The 18,535-nt window shown below is 44.3% G+C and overlaps 2 protein-coding genes across 5 annotated transcripts in view; one reads left to right on the top strand and one right to left on the bottom strand.

Moving 5' to 3' along the window:
* Window positions 1-3,403, bottom strand: part of nopchap1 (NOP protein chaperone 1) — a 5,741-nt gene extending 2,338 nt beyond the window's left edge. The window contains exons 1-3 of the mRNA XM_005742634.1: window positions 3,261-3,403; window positions 1,026-1,100; window positions 777-910 (exon numbers count right to left, since the gene is read on the bottom strand). Coding sequence (XP_005742691.1) covers window positions 777-910; window positions 1,026-1,100; window positions 3,261-3,387 — 336 coding nt within the window. The 5' untranslated portion in view covers window positions 3,388-3,403. The remainder of the gene's footprint in view (window positions 1-776; window positions 911-1,025; window positions 1,101-3,260) is intronic.
* A 908-nt stretch (window positions 3,404-4,311) lies between these two features.
* Window positions 4,312-18,535, top strand: part of slc41a2b (solute carrier family 41 member 2b) — a 39,022-nt gene continuing 24,798 nt past the window's right edge. Inside the window, exons 1-8 of one of the 4 annotated variants that reach the window (XM_005742630.1) lie at window positions 4,312-4,446; window positions 5,520-6,158; window positions 7,135-7,242; window positions 9,520-9,591; window positions 10,115-10,259; window positions 10,400-10,546; window positions 13,941-14,088; window positions 14,528-14,607. In XM_005742630.1, the coding sequence (XP_005742687.1) occupies window positions 5,619-6,158; window positions 7,135-7,242; window positions 9,520-9,591; window positions 10,115-10,259; window positions 10,400-10,546; window positions 13,941-14,088; window positions 14,528-14,607 (1,240 nt within the window). In that variant the 5' untranslated portion in view covers window positions 4,312-4,446; window positions 5,520-5,618. Of the gene's footprint in view, window positions 4,572-4,630; window positions 5,227-5,519; window positions 6,159-7,134; window positions 7,243-9,519; window positions 9,592-10,114; window positions 10,260-10,399; window positions 10,547-13,940; window positions 14,089-14,527; window positions 14,608-18,535 lie in introns of those variants that run through there. The other 3 variants (XM_005742633.2, XM_005742631.2, XM_005742632.2) reach the window with 3 other exon arrangements.

The raw sequence follows: 18,535 nt of genomic DNA, 5'->3' as shown, positions 1-18,535 counted from the left end.
ACAAATGCAGTCGCATAGCAGGATGCTGTACACGGGCCAAACTTCAGTCAGGAGAACAACTGAGATCATTCATCCACAATACGAGGTTAGTCATTAATATACTGCAACAACATGGGAACAGAACAGCTGCGAGAGAATTCAACATTAATGAATCAATGTTATGGAAGTGGAGGAAGTGCAGTTTTCAGCTTTCCCCATATTTCAACAGTGCTTCATCTCCTTGCTATGACTGTCGTCCGCCATAATTTGCAGATGATAATTGTTTTAGCCGCTACGATGCTTTCAACCAAAACCGGCGCAGCTTGATGACATCATCAACATGCGCTATCGCGATAGAGCGGTATAGTCAAAATCTCTATCGTTGGCCAAATTTATATGGTTTCTATCGCCCACCCCTAGTCGTGTGCTGCTGTTGGAAAAACAAGGCTCAGTACTGTAACACTTCCCCCACATGCTGCATGTCTAATTGTGTTGACATGGTGACGACTGAGCTCTACAGAGTTGCAGTTTAAACAAAGGTAAAAAAAAATATGCATGCATGTAACCGAGTTATTTGAGTTACTCAATGCATTGCTGCAGTCCTAGCAGTCACACACAGCAGACCTCTTTGGAATAACGCAGCCCTTGTATGAAAGGAGCTGCCAGATTTACCCAGAGACCAGCTGCCCTAACCTCCAACACTTCTCTACTGCAGAGTCCTTTATGTTCCATGTCACAGTTCAGTACGTCACCAGATGGTGGCAGTGCAGCTGGTTCAGCGGCAGGCCGATACTCACCATCTCTATGACCCTCTCTGCCTCGTCCACACTCTCTATGTCAAAGCGTCCAGCAGGAGCCTCCTCCATCTGTCTTTTCAGCTTCTCGTTGGCCTCCGCCATCTGAGGGAGGAAGCTCTGCAGCCGGTCCAGAACTGATTCACAGGGAAAGACCCGCACACACACACATCACTAAACATCACTCTTATGCTTTTTGGTAGATCAACCATCGACCAACTTGTCACTAAAAAGAATGCTTGACATTCTCACCGCTGCTTCTGGGGACTCTCTCTGTCTGCAGTGATCTTCCAGCTTTTGGATTGAGGAGAAGCTTCTCACTGAGACCTAGCAGCACAACACACAGATCAGTTACTCCTCATGACCAAACTTATGCTCCTATATAGGGCTGCCACGATTAGTCGACTAGTCATGATTACTTCGACTATCAAAAATTTAATAGTCGACGCGTTGTTTGAAGCTTTGAGATCCCAAAAGACGCAGGAATAAGTAGCAGGATTTAAGAGTGTAATAACGGACTGAAACAGAAGATGGCAGCTGCATGTACAAGGATGTCAGCTGCCATTAAACCCCGAAGAAGAAGAAGCTGTGTCCCAGAATTCATAGCGCAGCCCAGCTTAGTTTCCAACAATGGCGGCAGCTAGTTAGTTTTAATATTACTCTTATTATTCTTTCTGGGTCACAAAATAAATGTTTAACATATTTTCAGGCGAGAATGTAGCTGTGTAAACCTCAAATATCTGCTCAGTTTATCAGGACACCACATATTTTCAAAAGCGCTCCGACGTTTTCGGAGACGTCTGTTACCCACTAGCTCGATAGCTAGCCGGGGGCTAGGTCACTAGAGCCGGTGAGAACACCGGACTCCCGGCAAATGGTTGTCAGACCCACCGCCGTCTTTCACTACTCAGGTTAAACATGATATATGAGTCACTTAGATAACTTAAAATGTTGTTGTTTGCCTTTTTTCAGTGTTTTATTTGTTCCTGAGTAAATCTGTTTGGCTGAGATTAAAGTTATAGTTTTTACACAGCTGAATAAACGTCAAGCAGACAGCTGATTATCAGAAGTGTGAGATGCTCGAGAATTTACTCCGGTGTCCTGTTATATTTTAGAAAGCAAGGAGTTTATTAAACTTCACCCAAACAATCTGCAAATTTCATTAAAATTAATAAACTACCATCTTGTCTTTATTTTTAGTTAGCACCACAAACACTTAAAGCTGTAAGCTAATGATAGTTATATAAGAGCAGATGCTGCTGGTGCAATAAGCTGTACTTTTACATCCAATGGATGATGATCTGATTAGTCGACTAATCGCAAAAATAATCGGTGACTAGTCGACTATCAAAATAATCGTTTGTGGCAGCCCTACTCCTATACTGCGGGAAAAGAAAGACACGTTTCTCATGAGTGGGTTAATGTGTAGAAATCCTTTCAATCTTTTAAATACAGCAGTTGTGGCAACACGTCCCTGATAGAGGTCCCTAAGAAAGTTAGTGAAATGACCATTCTGTGTAGCTAAGATTTGGGTTTACTCTAGTCAGCACAATGATTAATCTAAATCTGGAAAGCTGCAGAGAAAGTTGCCAAAGTGAGAAATAATTAGGCATCAATCAGTCTATCCGGATGGACCACAAAGTTGGGTCACAGCAGCAGCAGGGAGGATACTCCAAATGTCCTTCTCCCACCCAGTGCTTTCCTCCCAGGGGAGAGTTGGATGACATACCACACTCTAATTTATAATGTGAATCCACATATAGACAAAAAATAAATAAAAACAACAGAAAAGGAAAATGCAGACTTTGACATGGTGTGTGAAGATTGGTTTCTCTAATGTCTCTAACGGCACTGTTACTCTAACTGACAGACATCAACAGAAACCTCCAACTAAACATCGCAGAAACATTATAACCTGATTTACGGGGCATTAAGTGAAAGAAGTCACTTTTACCCAGTGTGGAGTCTTTGCCTGCGTTTGTGGCTGACATGTTTCTCTACATTCAAAAACTACCATCACAATTAGAGACTGTCCGTTTATTTATAAGTAAAAATGTTTTTCCCCACGCTGTAAACACGTGATCCGTGGACTTTGTTTTAACTTCCATTAGTCTAAGATGGGTTTATTTGTTATAAAGGTCGACTACGTTTCAATTAAGGACTCAACATGACCTGCAGAGTCACAGCACTGAACTGTGGCACTAAAGTTACCGAGTAGGAGGAAATCAGGGACCGCAGTTTTTTAGGACCGTGTTTGCACGAAATCTTTAGGTAATAACTTTGTTTATATGACGCTGGCAATGATTTAACTAAACGTGTAGTTTTCATTACTCCATGTAGCTGCTTACATATATAGTATTTTACAACAAAATACTGACACAGAAGCTGGCTTTCCTGTACGAATGTGCAGTTTAGGCTCTGTACTTCTTCCCAGTCCAACTCTCCTGACATTTTGACAAAACAGAAAGAAATAAAAAGCATCCAAACCTCCTCCGTTACCACACGACAGCAACGCCTGCGAGCTCGTTGTCTTTACGTTTAATTCCATGTTAGATTTAGAGAGGACACGATAATGTTTTCCTCCACATGTGGGTTTTTTTTTTTGGGTCCACATCCGTGTGAAAGGTAGGGACAAAGCTTGTTTTAGGAATTATACAGCGCCCCCTGGTGTTTGGGATGAACTCTAGCGTTTACACACACATTCCAAGCTCCTTACTACACTGCCAAATATTTTGGTTGGCTTTTCATACCTGGCTTTATTCCAGTGGGATTCAAATGACCCCATTTACCTGAAATATGATAATGTTTGGAGTGTTTTTGAAAGAAAAGAAAGCAAATTATGGTGTTAATGTGTTATTAATCTTGTGCAAGCAATTTCTACATAAATGTCGTTTTTTTAAGACCAAACCAACACTGGCTCACTGGAAAAACGACTTAAACCTGTTGGTTAAATCTTTGACTTTAGTTAAAAAGAAAAAGGCTGCTTTTTTGTTTCCTTTGTGGAAGATTTTGATTTAGTGAGTTAATAATCTGTTAAATTATGTGACCCCATCTTTATATTTTCTTTTTCCTGTGTATGAAAGTTGCTAATATGTAAGGAATGTTTATTCTCTGAATGTGTAATATATGGTGCATTTTTTTGTATGTTAATTTTACTAATAAAAAACAAAACAAAACAAAAACCCAACTACACACTGTTAGGTGTAAGGATTACGCACATCCTCCAGATGGGGACCGAGACTGTCAGGTTTAAACTCCCCAGCTGATAGACTCGGCTTACCTGCAATTAATACTACCAAAACTACCACTATGTAATGTGGGTAATACAATAAAAATTATATCTGAAAGTTTTGTTCTAATCCGCTGAAGCCAGCTGATGTTTTATTCTATAGCAGTAATGTTAATGCAGTCGAAGATTAAAAGTGCATTACTTAATATAGATGTGGGGAAAACCATCCCATTTGTCGGACATACTATGTCTTTGGATCTGTAATCAGGTCAACCCGGATTTATAACTTCTGGTAGCAGGCGTTGTTTTCAAACGGAGTCGCTCGTCGTGTCGCGTAGACGATCTTGGTTGGCCAGTTTCGCTCTGACGCGGCTCTCTGGCTGGCTAGCTGTCAGAGGAAAGGACTGGCATCTCCTCTGGGTGGAATTTCTTCACAGTGAAAACGTATGTCAAGGATAAAAACAACGGTAATGATAATCCTTAGCACTGAAGAGTTATATATATCTTATCTACTTGTAATACTGGCTGACTGTGGCCACCGTATTCTCCCGGTTTACGTTTAACGCTGGGTAAGTAGGCAGCCGACGTGCCTTCTACTGTTTTGATTCCTCCACAGCTAGCTAGCAGCATTTCCGTGTTATGTGGCGACCATAAACATATACACAACCAGCCTGTTTGTGTCAAGTTCCTGTTTGGCTAAATGATCCATGAATGGCAGCTGTGGTGTGAGACGGCGCTGAATAGGATGGTGGTAATAAATGGGCCTGAACAGTGGCAATTAAAAAAGTATGAAAACTGTCGTCTCGAGAACATTTTACCAACGAAACGCAGATAAACTGGAGACACCGGAACAGCAGCAAATTGTGGAAGAACTTTGTGAACATCCTCGGTCGGTACATTTAAAGAAGCAGCTCGGTGGACCTCGGATTCAGGGAAGCAAATCTCCAAAAGTTGGTTCTGTTCATCTGGACGCAGCGTTTTGTGGGAGAAACGTTTCGTCACTTGGATGCTAGCTCGGGTTTAGTTGGTCAGCCCACAGCAGCGACACTAGCAGCTAACTTCTACTCTCTATATTCATCGTCATCATCGTTTCAAACGAGACGTGAATGACAGGAACAGGCTGAATTGTATTTCCGGTGCTCTTTGGGATGCTTCTCAGCTGTTCCTGTTCATTTCTTTAATTTTCTAACTGGTAGCAGTCCTTTAACAGAAAGCGTTGTTGAGGTGAGCAGTGATGCTGGCACTGATATATCTGTGATGGTGATCCAGTCTTGGGATTTCTTCCCGTCGTTGCTTGATGATGTATTAAAAATAAAGTGTTGTATGTTACAGCAGCTTCAGCACAATCCTTCCCTGCAGTAATGACACGTACGCTCTAACGTCACCTCTTGTTTCTCTGCATTTCCACTTTAAGAAGCGTTTGTTCCTCTGTATCACTTACTGTTGTTTTGTCTTATACATATCAGCAGCTGGCAGATATCCCTCTTCTCATTTCATTTCGTGTGTGTTTTCTTTAGGCTGATGAATCCCTGAAGCTCGCTTCGACCGCTCGCTGCCTGGACACCGCCCTCAGACCGGATGACAGGAGATGAGACACTGGAGCCCTGGACCACATCATGAGCATTCAAAGCCTACAAGGAGCTATAGGGGAGTCTCTTGGCTCTAGTCTCACAGTGCGCATGAGTGGAGCAGGTGGTGGGTGGAACAGCCTCTCCCTGAAACCTGTTTCCCCGGGGTGGATCGCCTCCATTTTCCACACCATGGTCCCCACCGGTTACACCAAACTTCAGGAGGAGCGGTTGGCCATGGTGGACCTTGGAGCTAAATCTGAGGCCAACTCACTCCAGAACGGGTACAGACAGGAGACGTCTCATATAGAAGGTAGACGGGTTCTGGACCGGGCCTCTCGGGCCTCGTTGACTTTAGCAGACTGTGGCGATGGAGACTGCTCGGAGACGGAGCCTATGCTCACTGAGAGGAGGCTCTCGGGTGAAGAGGCAGATGGGGAGGAGGAAGAGGAGGAGGAAGGGCTGGGATCGAACACGCAGAATATGCCAAAGGAGTCAGTGCTGGCTATGGCATTTCAGATTTTGGTGCCTTTCCTTCTAGCCGGATTTGGAACCGTATCAGCTGGAATGGTGCTGGATGTTGTGCAGGTAAATTGAGCAACCAGCATTATTAAACCAGTCAAAGCAGGCTGGGATTAAAGGCTCATTCAACTTCCTTACAAATATGGGTTTTGTTCAGTTTTGCTCTCTGTGACTGTGGAACATAGTAGCACAACTGCAGCGAAGTTACCAAGGCTGGGAAGTGTTGTGCTGTAAAGCTACATTTGAAAGTAGTAGTCACCCAACCCCACCAGGCTGCAGTAAAAGGACAGTGTTGGCTGAGGTGGAAAAATAACTAAAGTCATCAGTCACTGCTGTGACCTGTAGTGCTGACTAATAATGATCACATTATCCAAACCTTCCTTGGGTTATATGCTGGCAACCAAGCTTGATATGACTGTAATCTCACCAGGCCGCTCTGCAACGGCGTTGTTAACGGCACTCTGTCATATCACATGTTTAAGGTGCACGTCTGTGAGCAGGGTGTTTTACATAGAAGTCCCAGGTTGGAGACGGGGACCTCTGTTCTACTTCTAGAATTTCTAAACCGTAGTTTTAACTTCAGTGTTTCTCTGTGAATGTATTGAAGATTTTAACGTAGAAACGCAGCGCCCACTCGAGCGTGGTCCTGCCTGCAACCCTTTCCGTTTCTGCACATTTACATTTTTTGGGTGAAACCATCTGTCAGACGGTGGAAGCGTGAGCCAACGAGCTGGAAGAGTGCTGCTCGCGTCCCAAATGTGTCCTTCATGCAAACGTGCAAGCTTTGCTGTGGGCAGTCAGTAAGGTGTGAGGAGAAGAGTTTCTTGCTTTGCTCAGCTGACATTACGGCAGTCGTGTTATCCCTGTTGGCAACATCTGACAGAATTACGAAGCTTTAAAAGAAAAGTCTGTGAATGCTGCTGGATTTACTTCACTGCTTCACAGCTAAATGATCCAGTTTGCCTTATCCTGAAAACACAACATGTAAGTGTGAAGTTCAGTGATAGCCAGAAAAAGCAAAGTGACTTTCTGGTGTCTGCAGCACTGGGAGGCGTTCCAGTACATCACAGAGATCTTCATCCTGGTACCCGCTCTGCTCGGCCTCAAGGGAAACCTGGAGATGACTTTGGCCTCGAGGCTGTCCACAGCGGTGAGACACACACACACACACACACACACACACACGCTCTGTAGCCCGTTCCACTCTAAGACCCCAACACAATAGCATCTTTATGTGTAGTAATAGTAAACAACACCCTAAACTGAAGAACTGTCATTCTTTCTTGTAATGCACTTGTGGTTGTGGAAGCTGTGTCACTGTTATTCCGTCTTCACATTCGATGTTGTTGTAATCAGACGTCAGGCTGCTTTGTCCTGCGAGCTTGTTGTTTCCCTCTCAGAAGGACGGAGTGGTTTCCCGTCAGCCTCGTGCTCGTAGCTGCTGTTCGAGGATCACTGATGGTGCAGTGATGTCACTGTGTGTTTGTGTACGTAGTTGCATCGTTTTTGTGGTCATGACTCACCTCCACAGAGCCTCTAACTGTGATTAGGTGTTCATCATCCAGCCCAGTCTGGAATTATAGCTCCAGTGCCGTCGACGCTGTGCGGTGAACACCACAGGCTTATGTGCCCAGCTGTTACAATGACTTTGGGCGTTTCCACGTAAGAATTACTTAAAGTGTTTGAGAAATAGTTGGAGTCAGGAGGAATTTGCTGACGGGGAGTTGGGCGAGGCTGTTGCAGCCAGGATCAAATGGTCCGACGGTGAATTGTTGCTCTGCTAAAGAGGGTGAGCATGTGTTTGCACCCTGTCCCATCAAACAGGCTCTCCTTCTGTCCATAACCTTACTCGTTGCAGTCCTGTTTGTCCAAGTAGAAGAGGTGACTGAGCAGAATTCTCTCTTTGTTGGTTTTCAGCTCTTCCTGCTCCCCACGCACAAGCTCCACATTCACAGCGCTGTGTCAACATAGAGAGTGGAGCGTAGCATGAGCCAAGTTTCCTCAGCGGTGTCCCAAAAACAGTTTGTCTTCATGTTACTGTTGCTCTGCTCAGCTGCTCTGTCCTGCAGTGCTGAGAAATGCAGGAGGACTTATGACAGTTGTTGCATGTGTGAAGTCACACGTGATTTCAGAAATGTCATTACAGTTAATTGAATTTGTTCACGTTAGTTCAGCTAAGCATCAGAGTGGGACAGACAGGTGGTCAGTAAGGCACAGGTGCCCACATATGAGCAAAATGACTGTAGGCCACAGAAAAAGGTCTTTTCTTTGTGCAGTGCAGAGCTCACTCAGAGTGAATCCCAGCTTCTCATCTTAGAGCCACAATTTACAGAAGTCCCCTAAACATGTCACGTCCAGGCAGTGTGAAGTTACTGCTGTGAAAGAGGACGGCTGAAAAGATGCACTCACAGGAAATGTGCCTGATCATAGCAACAACCACTCATCCAAACAGTGAGTCTGCAGTCACAGCTAACCAAGGTAATTACATACAGATACAATGTTCTTCCACAGAGCTTTACATCATCTGAGTGATACAAGAGTGTGAACATTTTGTGCCGCTATTGTGTTATGTGTCACCTTTATGACATCTCCTCACAGATGTGCGAGACACCGCGGACAGAATTCCTGAGCTGTTAGTGGGATACAGAGTCGGATTATATCTTTGTTCAGTTTTACTCCAGTTATTGGCAAAACCACATTGTTGAAAATGACTAACGATGTTCTCATTTTTAAAAGTGTGTGTGTGTGTGTGATACATGTGATCAATCACTCATACACAAAAAGGTTAGACCCATGAAAGCGCTCCATCTCTGGTAAATGTCATCAGGTTTTATCGTCACGTCACGTGTGCAGGTACACGTGTACAGCACATGCAAGTGTGCGAGCTCCACAAGCAACAGAGGTGTGCAAAAGTACAATAACACAAGAACAAGCAGAATATAGGAATGGCTAAATCTGAGAGTTATATGAATAATATATGGACAATATAGGAGTGCATTACTGAATATGTATATGTGTGTATGCAAACCAAGTGGCATTTCTATACAGTGTGGAGTGCACAATGTTGAAGTTGTGGTAAGTGAAGGTGAGGTGTCTGTGAAGTGTTCAGCAGCCTGATGGAAAAAGCACATCTTCACATTCATAGCAGTAAATGTGTTTGTGTAGCACGGATGGTTCAGAGTGTGACGACTGAAAAGGCCAGACCCAGTGTTTGTGTTAGTCTTTGCTTTTAAGTCTATTTGTTACACCCGGGAAGTTTAGTACTCTTTGGTTTTTGCAGGGAAACCCACAATATGAAATACTGGGATTAAATGGGACCACTTTTAAGTTTCTAGCATTTAATCAATTTAGTGTCAATCCTGGAAAATAAGTGGCATTTCCAACACAGGCTTTACTCTGTAAAATAACTCTTCCCATCCCAACTCAGGTCAATGTGGGCAAGATGGATTCTCCCATCGAGAAGTGGAATCTAATCATAGGGAACCTGGCACTGAAGCAGGTAATGGCTCACAGTGGCTGTCTCATTGTAGAGAGAACACTTTCATATAAAAACGAATCAATCCTGCATCCTTTGCATGAGCATGAGCTGCAGTTTTATTCGTTTCTCTTCCTTTTTACTGGGAGCAGTTTTTAGAAACACCTTTTACTCAGGTGTTTTTTCCCTTTTTGGTCATGACAAAAAACATTAAATTGTATTTTATATGTTGAATGAAATATCACAAATCTTTGATAATATTAATGCAGTGCTATGTCTAATATCCAGTGTGTATATGTTGACACGGTGCACGGACCGTGCAGGTGTTTATTTAGACCAAAGTCTTTGGCTGTGTCGTAACACCGAGTGCAGGCTGTGTTAATATCTACCTATGTACGATAAACACACCACAACATGACGTATGTAATGATAAAGCTACACGTCCTGCATGTAACGTGTCACCAGGAACTATTAGGGAAAAATGGACGTGCACGTGTTGCTGCTAAAGCTCACTTTGTCTGGATCATCTCCTGCCTCTCTGCCCCAGGTTCAGGCCACTGTTGTGGGTTTCCTGGCGGCCGTAGCAGCCGTGGTTCTTGGTTGGATTCCAGAGGGGAAGTTTCAGATGAGCCACGCTGTTTTGCTCTGCTCCAGCAGCGTGGCCACGGCCTTCATAGCCTCCCTGCTGCAGGGTAAATACACACAGTGTGACGCGGTATAAGCTGGTAATGCTGCTGCTGCTTCACGTCAGGCCTTTTAACACGCACGTTTTCAGTTGCCTATAATGTGATGGCTGTGAGTAATGTGCTTATCCTCTTGATGTCATATTCAGGTATCATCATGGTGGGGGTAATTGTGGGCTCGAAGAAGACGGGGATTAACCCAGACAACGTAGCCACGCCCATTGCAGCCAGTTTTGGTGACCTCATAACCTTGGCGATCCTGGCCTGGATAAGCCAAGGCTTGTACAAGTGCCTGGGTAGGTCCTACCTTTACTACACTTGCATATGTTCTGACCGCATTACAAGGAGCCACTTTGTTTCACAGTCAGCCAATCGGCTCGTTATATTCATAGAACCCATATATTACTGATCCATACTGTGTAGAATTAGGACACCTGTTCTGAAGAACCTTCCGCCTCCACCGAGCTCTGTTCAGGCTGCTGAGCCCATCATGAAAACATCGGCGCGTAAATAAAGGTTATTGGCGAGCACAGAGGGTGTGCACTTTTAGTTTTACCACAAATTATTAAGAGTGTATAAAATTGTACCTGTGCAAACTTCAATTTTATTTCTTAGCGCCAAATCACAACAACAGTCGCCTCAAGGCGCTTTATATTGTACAGTAGATCGCACAATCAGGTGAATACAAACGCACCTGAGGGGATTATATCAGACATCACAGCCAAGTAGTCTTTGGTCTCATCTGTCTGTCCACTGACGGCACACATGCTTACATGATAAAATGTCTGTCTTTGTGCCAGTTTATCTGGTAAAAGTCAGTGTGAACATCCATCCGTGCATTCGCCGCACACAGTGATGGAGCTCCATCGCTGCGTATCCAAGGCTGGGTTGTAGAGCCCAGATGAGCCCGACTGAAAGATGTAATCTCTCCAGCGTGTCCTGGCGCAGCCTCCCCCACAGCCACACTTTCCTTCAGCCAAACTTTTTACACCAACATTCTCCTTTGAATATCTTCTTAGGCTCTTGCTTTACTGATGGAATAAGAGAGGATGTCAAATGTACTTTCTTTTGAATAAACTTGCAGATGTACTGTATGGAGATGTGCATTAAAGGGCTCACAGTGACTGCCTAAGAGCCCTCATGCATATGATCATTTATTAGTGGGCCATCACATGCATGAATGCACCTCAGAGTGTTTCAGTCTGAGTGCGGATGTTTAAATTCAGTCATAATATCCAGTTCAAATATGCTTCATGTGGTACTGTAGAGTCATACACTCCCGCAGTCGGCCAGCAGGGGTCCTTCCTGTCTCACTCTGTAAGAACATCAGCCTCCAGTTTCAGGACAGACCATCTCTCTTCCTCCTGACATGCGCTCCACATGTTTAATTCATGTGACAGCAGACCTGTGCTGCACCACCTTGTATTACTCAGTGCAGCCACATTAGAAGCGTTTTCCTTTGGAAACCATCTCATGCTAACTAAACCCGTCAGGTCTAATTGCTGAGCACAGATGTTCTCCATTATAAAAGGAATAGTTTAGTGCTGGGAGCTAAATTTCTTAAGCACACTTCAGATTTCCATGGCAGGGCAGTGAGGCTGTCTGGCTGTGTCGCTCACACTGGCTGTCTTGTTTTTGAGCCCAGCAGACACCTGCCCACTAAACTCAAGCTAACGGTCAGTTTACTCGCAGATGATAAACTGAAATCGCTCGTCTGTCTGTTCTCGTAAGAAAAGCTAAAGCGAGAGTCATTTAGAGGCACTGAGGGAAACAGCCAAGTAGAGACGCAAGCGAGACATTGCAGCTGTAGGAATCATGTGGAGTCCTCTTGGGTTTATTTATAGTGCTGTTAACCAACAGGATTGTTACAGAGTGCTATACTGAGAGGGCTCAACAATAGATGAGAGCAGCGATAATGTGAGTGTGAGATGAAGCACTAACACCAAGAAAAGAGCCCAGAGTTTATGCACAGGTTGTGTTGATACATCGCACAAATTAACAGATGGGTGTGTACATGCCGGCTGCATGTAAACCTGCAGAAAAGCATTCAGTGCAACACGGTGCACACCCATGACACGAGGAAGCAGAACTACGATCTAAATGAGTGGGATAAAGGCTTTCTCCTTATATGTGAAACAGTTACATTAACGGGTCCAAAGGAAGGTTGGGCTTTGGCCCACAGTCAGCTGAGACTGCTCACGTGAAAGCTGCTGTAGGTTCACCTTTAGATAAGCATGAAGAATTCATCAGTCTGAGTCTTTTCTTTCTGAGTTGTCTGTTGTGAGACAGACGCTGCCATAGTGCAGGACTTTGTACTCTATGCACCCACTCTAAATGACAGTTGTCCTCTTTCTATATATTTTTCACACTGACTTCAGTACAGTGAAATGCTGCAGTCTCATCCACTTCACCTCATCTATGATAGACGTGAGTCGGACTTGAAACAGTTGAAATAACAGAAGAAGAAAGCAGTTCTTTTGTTTGGTCCCCACCTGCTCAGGTAACCTCGCCACCACGTCTCTTTGCAGGCTCCTTCTTGTTAAACAGGTTTTCTTGACAGCAAGAAAGCAGAACACTTTCTTCTTCTCATTATTATTATTTTCTGCTTGCCCAGTTCATGCTGGGTGCACGACTAGCATCTAAAAACACGGCTGTACTTATCATCACTCTTTGGAAACACCATTTCTTTCCCAAGCATTAGAAGAATGGAGCCATTTAGATAGCTGGCAGCTGCTCCGTCCCTCTTCCTGGCAGAGTGTCGTAGCAAAATGTATTCCTTCAGGGATGGGCAGGAATATCAATTGCTTGCTCGCAGGTTTATTCACCGAAGCAAGATAATTATTGACACGTGCAACGTCTAAAGGTAGAAGAGTCTAACTGGGACTTTGCCTGTTAGCCAGCTTACTTAGTCTACGTTAACTTGGTGCCACATTCCCAGAGGCTGCTGTGGGGCAAGGCTCCGCTCCAGATATGACTCCGTTTATCTGTTTCACATTTTAAAATCCAAGGCCTACTAGAGCCCGTTGTATCCTGAGCTGGACACCACGCCCTTTCTTTTCTTTAGACCATCAAGATAGTAAATGTGGGACTGCTTGCTAATGACAGTTACTGAGTGCAGGAAATGTTGGAAACATCTGGTGGTGGCTTCATGCAGGTGCTTTAGTCTAATTACCTCTCCAAAATAACTGTTATATTTTAGTTGAAACAAAGACGTTTACTGTTAGAGCAAGTGAGAGAAAATATTCGGTGTGTATTTACTGGATGGATTTAGGACTGGATGCCAACGGGCAGAGTCAGCCACAAGTAAAGAATCTTCATTCCTTGGAAAAAAGTCCTGTTTGTGGTGCTGAACCATTGTTCCAGCAATCTGGACGAACAGAATCAACATGTTGGGATTTTCTTACCCGGGTCATTGAGACGTTTCAGGTGTTACTCAGTTTCACCTGAGCAGTTTTGATTTATCTGTTTTGATTTTATATACTGTTTTGTTTGTTTGTTTGTTAATTAGTTAGTTAGTTTATTTGCTTGTTTTAATCAATTTTAAATCCTGCTTTTTATTTGTTCTTGTTTCTAATGTCTCTGTAAAGCACTTTGAATCACCTTGTTGTTGAATTGTGCTGTACAAATAAACTTGCCTTGCCTGAGCAGGAAACGGACAGAAACTAAAACCCAAGTGTGTCTCCTCTGCAGATTCCTATCCGTATGTGTCCTCGTTGGTTTGGGCCTTCTTCATGTGTCTGACTCCGCTGTGGATCGTCATCTCCTCCAAGCACCCCGCCAGCCGCACCCTGCTCTACTCAGGATGGGAGCCCGTCATCACTGCTATGGTCATCAGCAGGTGTGTGAGTGTGTGTGTTTAGTCTTCTGAAGGAAAAAGAACAGCTGTCCCGAGTCTGCACCTCCCAGCGTCTGGTTTGCATGATGACTCATCCCCTAAACAAATTGCGGCATCCCAGCACATACACCCTCAGGTCTCCTTGAGCCTGAGGAGCCAGTAGGAAGCAAATTACTGTCCCGCTCACTCTCTCTCACTCTCTCCTCTCAACAATCAGTGCTGCTGATATTACAGACCCACACAGGCTGTAATAGAGGAGGGGGAGCTGGGCTGTGAACGATTGAAAAATCCTTCATTCTCTCTGTCCAGTACAGCCATGAAGGATTTTAGTAGCTCTTCTAGAGAAGCACACAAATCCACTGTACACATCACTTAGGTGAAGGTGAGCCTATGCCTTTCCATGCACTCTGAGTTAATGAGCTAATTATGTTGTGCTCTGCAGCATCGGAGGGCTCATCCTGGACAAAACGGTGTCTGACCCAAATCTGGCCGGCATTGTAGTGTACACCCCCGTTGTCAACGGTGAGTATTGACACCGCTTCCTTCTTTTGTTCTGTGCAGCATAGAGGTGTTGCTGATGTGCAGTCGTGTGCCCGGGGGGCATGAACAGACACGGAGGGGCTGGCTAAAGACCAGACCAAAGGTTTTAGTAACAGCTTCTTAAATCCTATTTATAAAACACACACATGAAAAATCCCACTCCTCCTTGAATCTCCCATCCTCTAATTCTTTCAGGATACAGCATTACAGTAGGGTTGGGCGATATGGTGAAATTTTCCGAGAATTTTAAGTCCAATAATCGACGATGGGCGATTATTGGACTTTTTGTGCAGACTTTTTGATGGGCGGGGCAATGTAATCATGCACGGACTAATTTGTGCGTTTACAACAGAGAAGAAGTCCAAACATGGACAAACGAATTACCAAAACAATATAAAGTCGCCACTTTGGGATGAAGGAGGTAAACCTAAGGATGTAACCAAAGCGGTGTGCCGCTTGTGCAGACGTATAGTGCGAGCAGAGGACTCAAAAACGACTAACTTGCATGAGCATGTACGCGTCCACCATCCGAATGTTTTTGTCTGAACGTAGCCACTGCCTTTCTTTCTTTCTTTTATGAGTTTGAGTAAATGAATCGCTGCGTTTGGGCGCACTCTGAGGAGGGTGCATGTGCTCGCAGATGAAAGAGGGTGCTGGTGAAACAGCGCTATTATTCTGTTGACTGCTTCTGTTAGCGCCATCATTATTAGCAAACTTACTCATGGGCAAATAAATAAATCGCTCTTGTAACCCCACTACCCACTCTGTGCGTGCGTGTGTGTGTGTGTGTGTGTGTGTGTGTGTGTGTGTGTGTCACATGGTTGCCATGAGTATTACATGTAGAGGCAGCACAGTGGTGCAGTGACTAGCACTGAGCTCGGTCCCACCACCTGGCTGTGGACTTTGCGTGGGTACTCCAGCTTCCTCCCACAGTCAAAGACGTACAGTTAGCAGGGTTAATATTAGTCCAGTGTCTTTATAAGACTACAGTTATAGAGAAAAACACTCGACACCCATCAGACACCATCCTCCCCATGAGCAAGCACTTTGGTGACAGTGGGAAGGAAAAACGTAATTTTAACATCGAGAAACTTCCAGCAGGCTCAGGGAGGGGCGGAGCCATCTGCTGCGACCACTCGCAGAGGTGGGACATGCTTTTTTCCCTCTTTAATATTGGCACAAATAGAAGTAATATTTCATGTGTCAAATGTTAGTGAATCAGGTCTCTAATATTCTGCACCTGAAACGAACTCCCAGAAATACGTTTGCAACAAGTTCAGTTACAAAAATCTCCGAGTTCCCGCCTCTTGCACGCAGTCCTTTGTAAATACCAGCAGTATAGTTTTTAATTACATTTATTCCTAGTTAGCTGTACCACAGCACATTAGTTAATCTGCTCCATAGGGTCTTAGTAAGGTGTACATGCTGCTAGAGCTGAACAGAACCCACCCTTTTCAGAAATGTCCATATCTGGTGTTTCTGCTCAACTTAATATGTGCCTTCATCTTTGTTTATGAGCCGTTTCTGCACAGCTGCTACTGTAATAGCAGCTGTGCACGGTACGAGACACCCTGTGAAGTCAGAACAGGAACAGTTTAGGAATAATCGTTATGGGCTTCATGTCCTCAACAATAGATTTGATAGTTACCAACTCAACTTTGTTCTTTCTGTGATGAGAGAGGAAGCGTCACATCCAGTCTGAGTGTAGCTGCTGCTCCTGGCACACCCTGGGGCTACACATGTTGTGGCTGGATGTGTGAACCATTATTAAGATAAAAAGTGAAATAAATAAATAAAAACACATAATTAAACAGACCAAACGAATTAAAATATGCCTCTTTTGATGTGGTCACGCTGAAGGCCTCGAGCCTGAGACATCAGACTCTGCAGTACATACTAACACAGGTAAGTGTAGATGGCTGCTGTTCTGAAAATTCAGCTTTAACAGATTCCTCCTGCTTCCAGAAATGAATTAACGAAGCACTGTATTCATCTCAAAAGTAAAGACACAATTGCGTGACCAAAGAGAAAGGCAGCGATCGACAGGCTGACCTGAGGAGTCCGGTCCATACATTTAAATGCAGGCGTTCCTGCAATAGCCAGCTGGGCGTCCATGCCCCACCAAGCTGCTCTCAAAGTCTGTTTGATCTGTTCCTCTTTTCATCTTATCACATTAAGATGCCTCTGCGTTTGTATGTGTAGCTTCTACCGTTGGCTTTTAAGATCACCTCTGTGATGGTTCACAGACACACTATTAAATAGTAGCTTAAAGGTGCATCACAGCTAAATATGTCCCCTCATAAAGCTTTTAACCTGAGACACTGTGCTAACCAACCACAAACAGTTTCTTGGTCCAACAACTGTGTTAGAAAACACGGCGTCATTGAAGCATGGTAATAATGTTGCATGTTGTCACTCTGTGCTATAATGTAGGCTTGGATGTTATTGAATGATCACACTCCCTGAAAGCCATAATTTGGGAACTTATAACTTAGTGTACATTTTTGGCAGAGTTCTAAATATGACGGCTTGGCTAACAGCAGTTCTTGTTTTTAATTTAGACCTCGAGCTCCTCCCCCAGCACATCGCTTTCATACTGGAGCAAACCTTTAGTTCTGGGTTGTGCTTTTGATTCTGTGCTGCTTTACTGAACTTATTTATGACGGACATCATTGAATGCAACCCAGAGTGTTTGGTGGCCACATCTCTGTCACAGCCTTTAGCTGGAGCTCCACTTGCTGACTGTGTTGATAAGTGGGCTGAATCAGCAGCCAGGTTCAGTAATGACCTGCTCTCCTCCACGTGTAGCAAAGCGCCCTGACGAAGCACATCACAGGGTTTGAAGACTGTCCTTTGAATTAGGAGAAGAACTGTCGCTGCTACCATCAGTTTAGACTTTGGCCTTTCTGTGTCAGCTCTTTAACCTATAACGTGCCTTGAAGCAGCTGATGTTGTGATTTAGCAGTTTTTGCAGCTGCAACTCAAACACGTGTGTGTGTGTGTGTGTGTGTATGCAGGTGTTTTCTTTGCTCTGGCCGCTCAGAGTAATTTAGCAGTATTTAACGTAAAGTAGTGAGACAACACTTAGCAATAATTTTGTCAGGAGGGATGTGTTGCACGTATTTAGTCGCACTGAAAATGAAATTGGAAAAGACCACTGCAGGGTCACCTGTGCTATGATAGAAGGTGTGGAAGTGATTTGGATTAAATGGATCTTGCCTTGTTGGTGCAGTAAAGGTTCCTGGTGGCCAAAGGGCTGCTGTGAAGGCAGACAAATGGCTCTCAGAGGAGACAAAGGCCACATCTAGAAATAATGGAAAAGCTCTCTGCTGGTGTGTTTTGGATTTTCTGTTTTTTCTGCTGTTTTTCTGACAGCGCTTTTTTCAGATCTTAATGAGCAGCAGCATTAAAGCGCATTTGATTTGACTGGAAACGAGCTGCTTAACGTGGAAGTTTGGGAACAGAGAAACTGCTTCTGTTGTTGTTTGTCTCATTTATCTCTCTCAGCTTTATAATTAATGCAGTCTTTGACCCTGGGAGCAGAGATGGAGACAAAGTGTTTCTACACAAGATGGATAACACACTGCAGAGTCTATTTGTCTTTTTCCTCTAGCTGCTCAGTTCCCAGGTGTGAACGTACGTGAATGTACGAGCAGCGGAGGGACGTGCTCGGTACACACTCCCTGGATAAACGAGGGTTACTAAAGAGCCTCCAGATGCTCATCACCATAAATAAGTTACCTAATGAGACTGGTTTAGGCAGACAGTTGGAATCCGTCTGTCTCCGGTCCTCTTCCATTTCCCCTTACCTTTTCCCACTGCCAGCGGGCTCAACCGCAGCTGCCAGGGCTCTGGCACCGCCACAACAACAGATAAGCTTTTAATTAAATGCCATTAATGAGAGACGTTT

The sequence above is a fragment of the Pundamilia nyererei genome, unplaced genomic scaffold, assembly GCF_000239375.1.
Source record: "Pundamilia nyererei isolate P.nyererei 1_Seehausen unplaced genomic scaffold, PunNye1.0 scaffold00122, whole genome shotgun sequence".
Lineage (NCBI taxonomy): Eukaryota > Metazoa > Chordata > Actinopteri > Cichliformes > Cichlidae > Pundamilia > Pundamilia nyererei.
The sequence above is the reverse complement of the archived record's forward strand: the minus strand, read 5'-3'. Positions and strand labels throughout refer to the sequence as shown.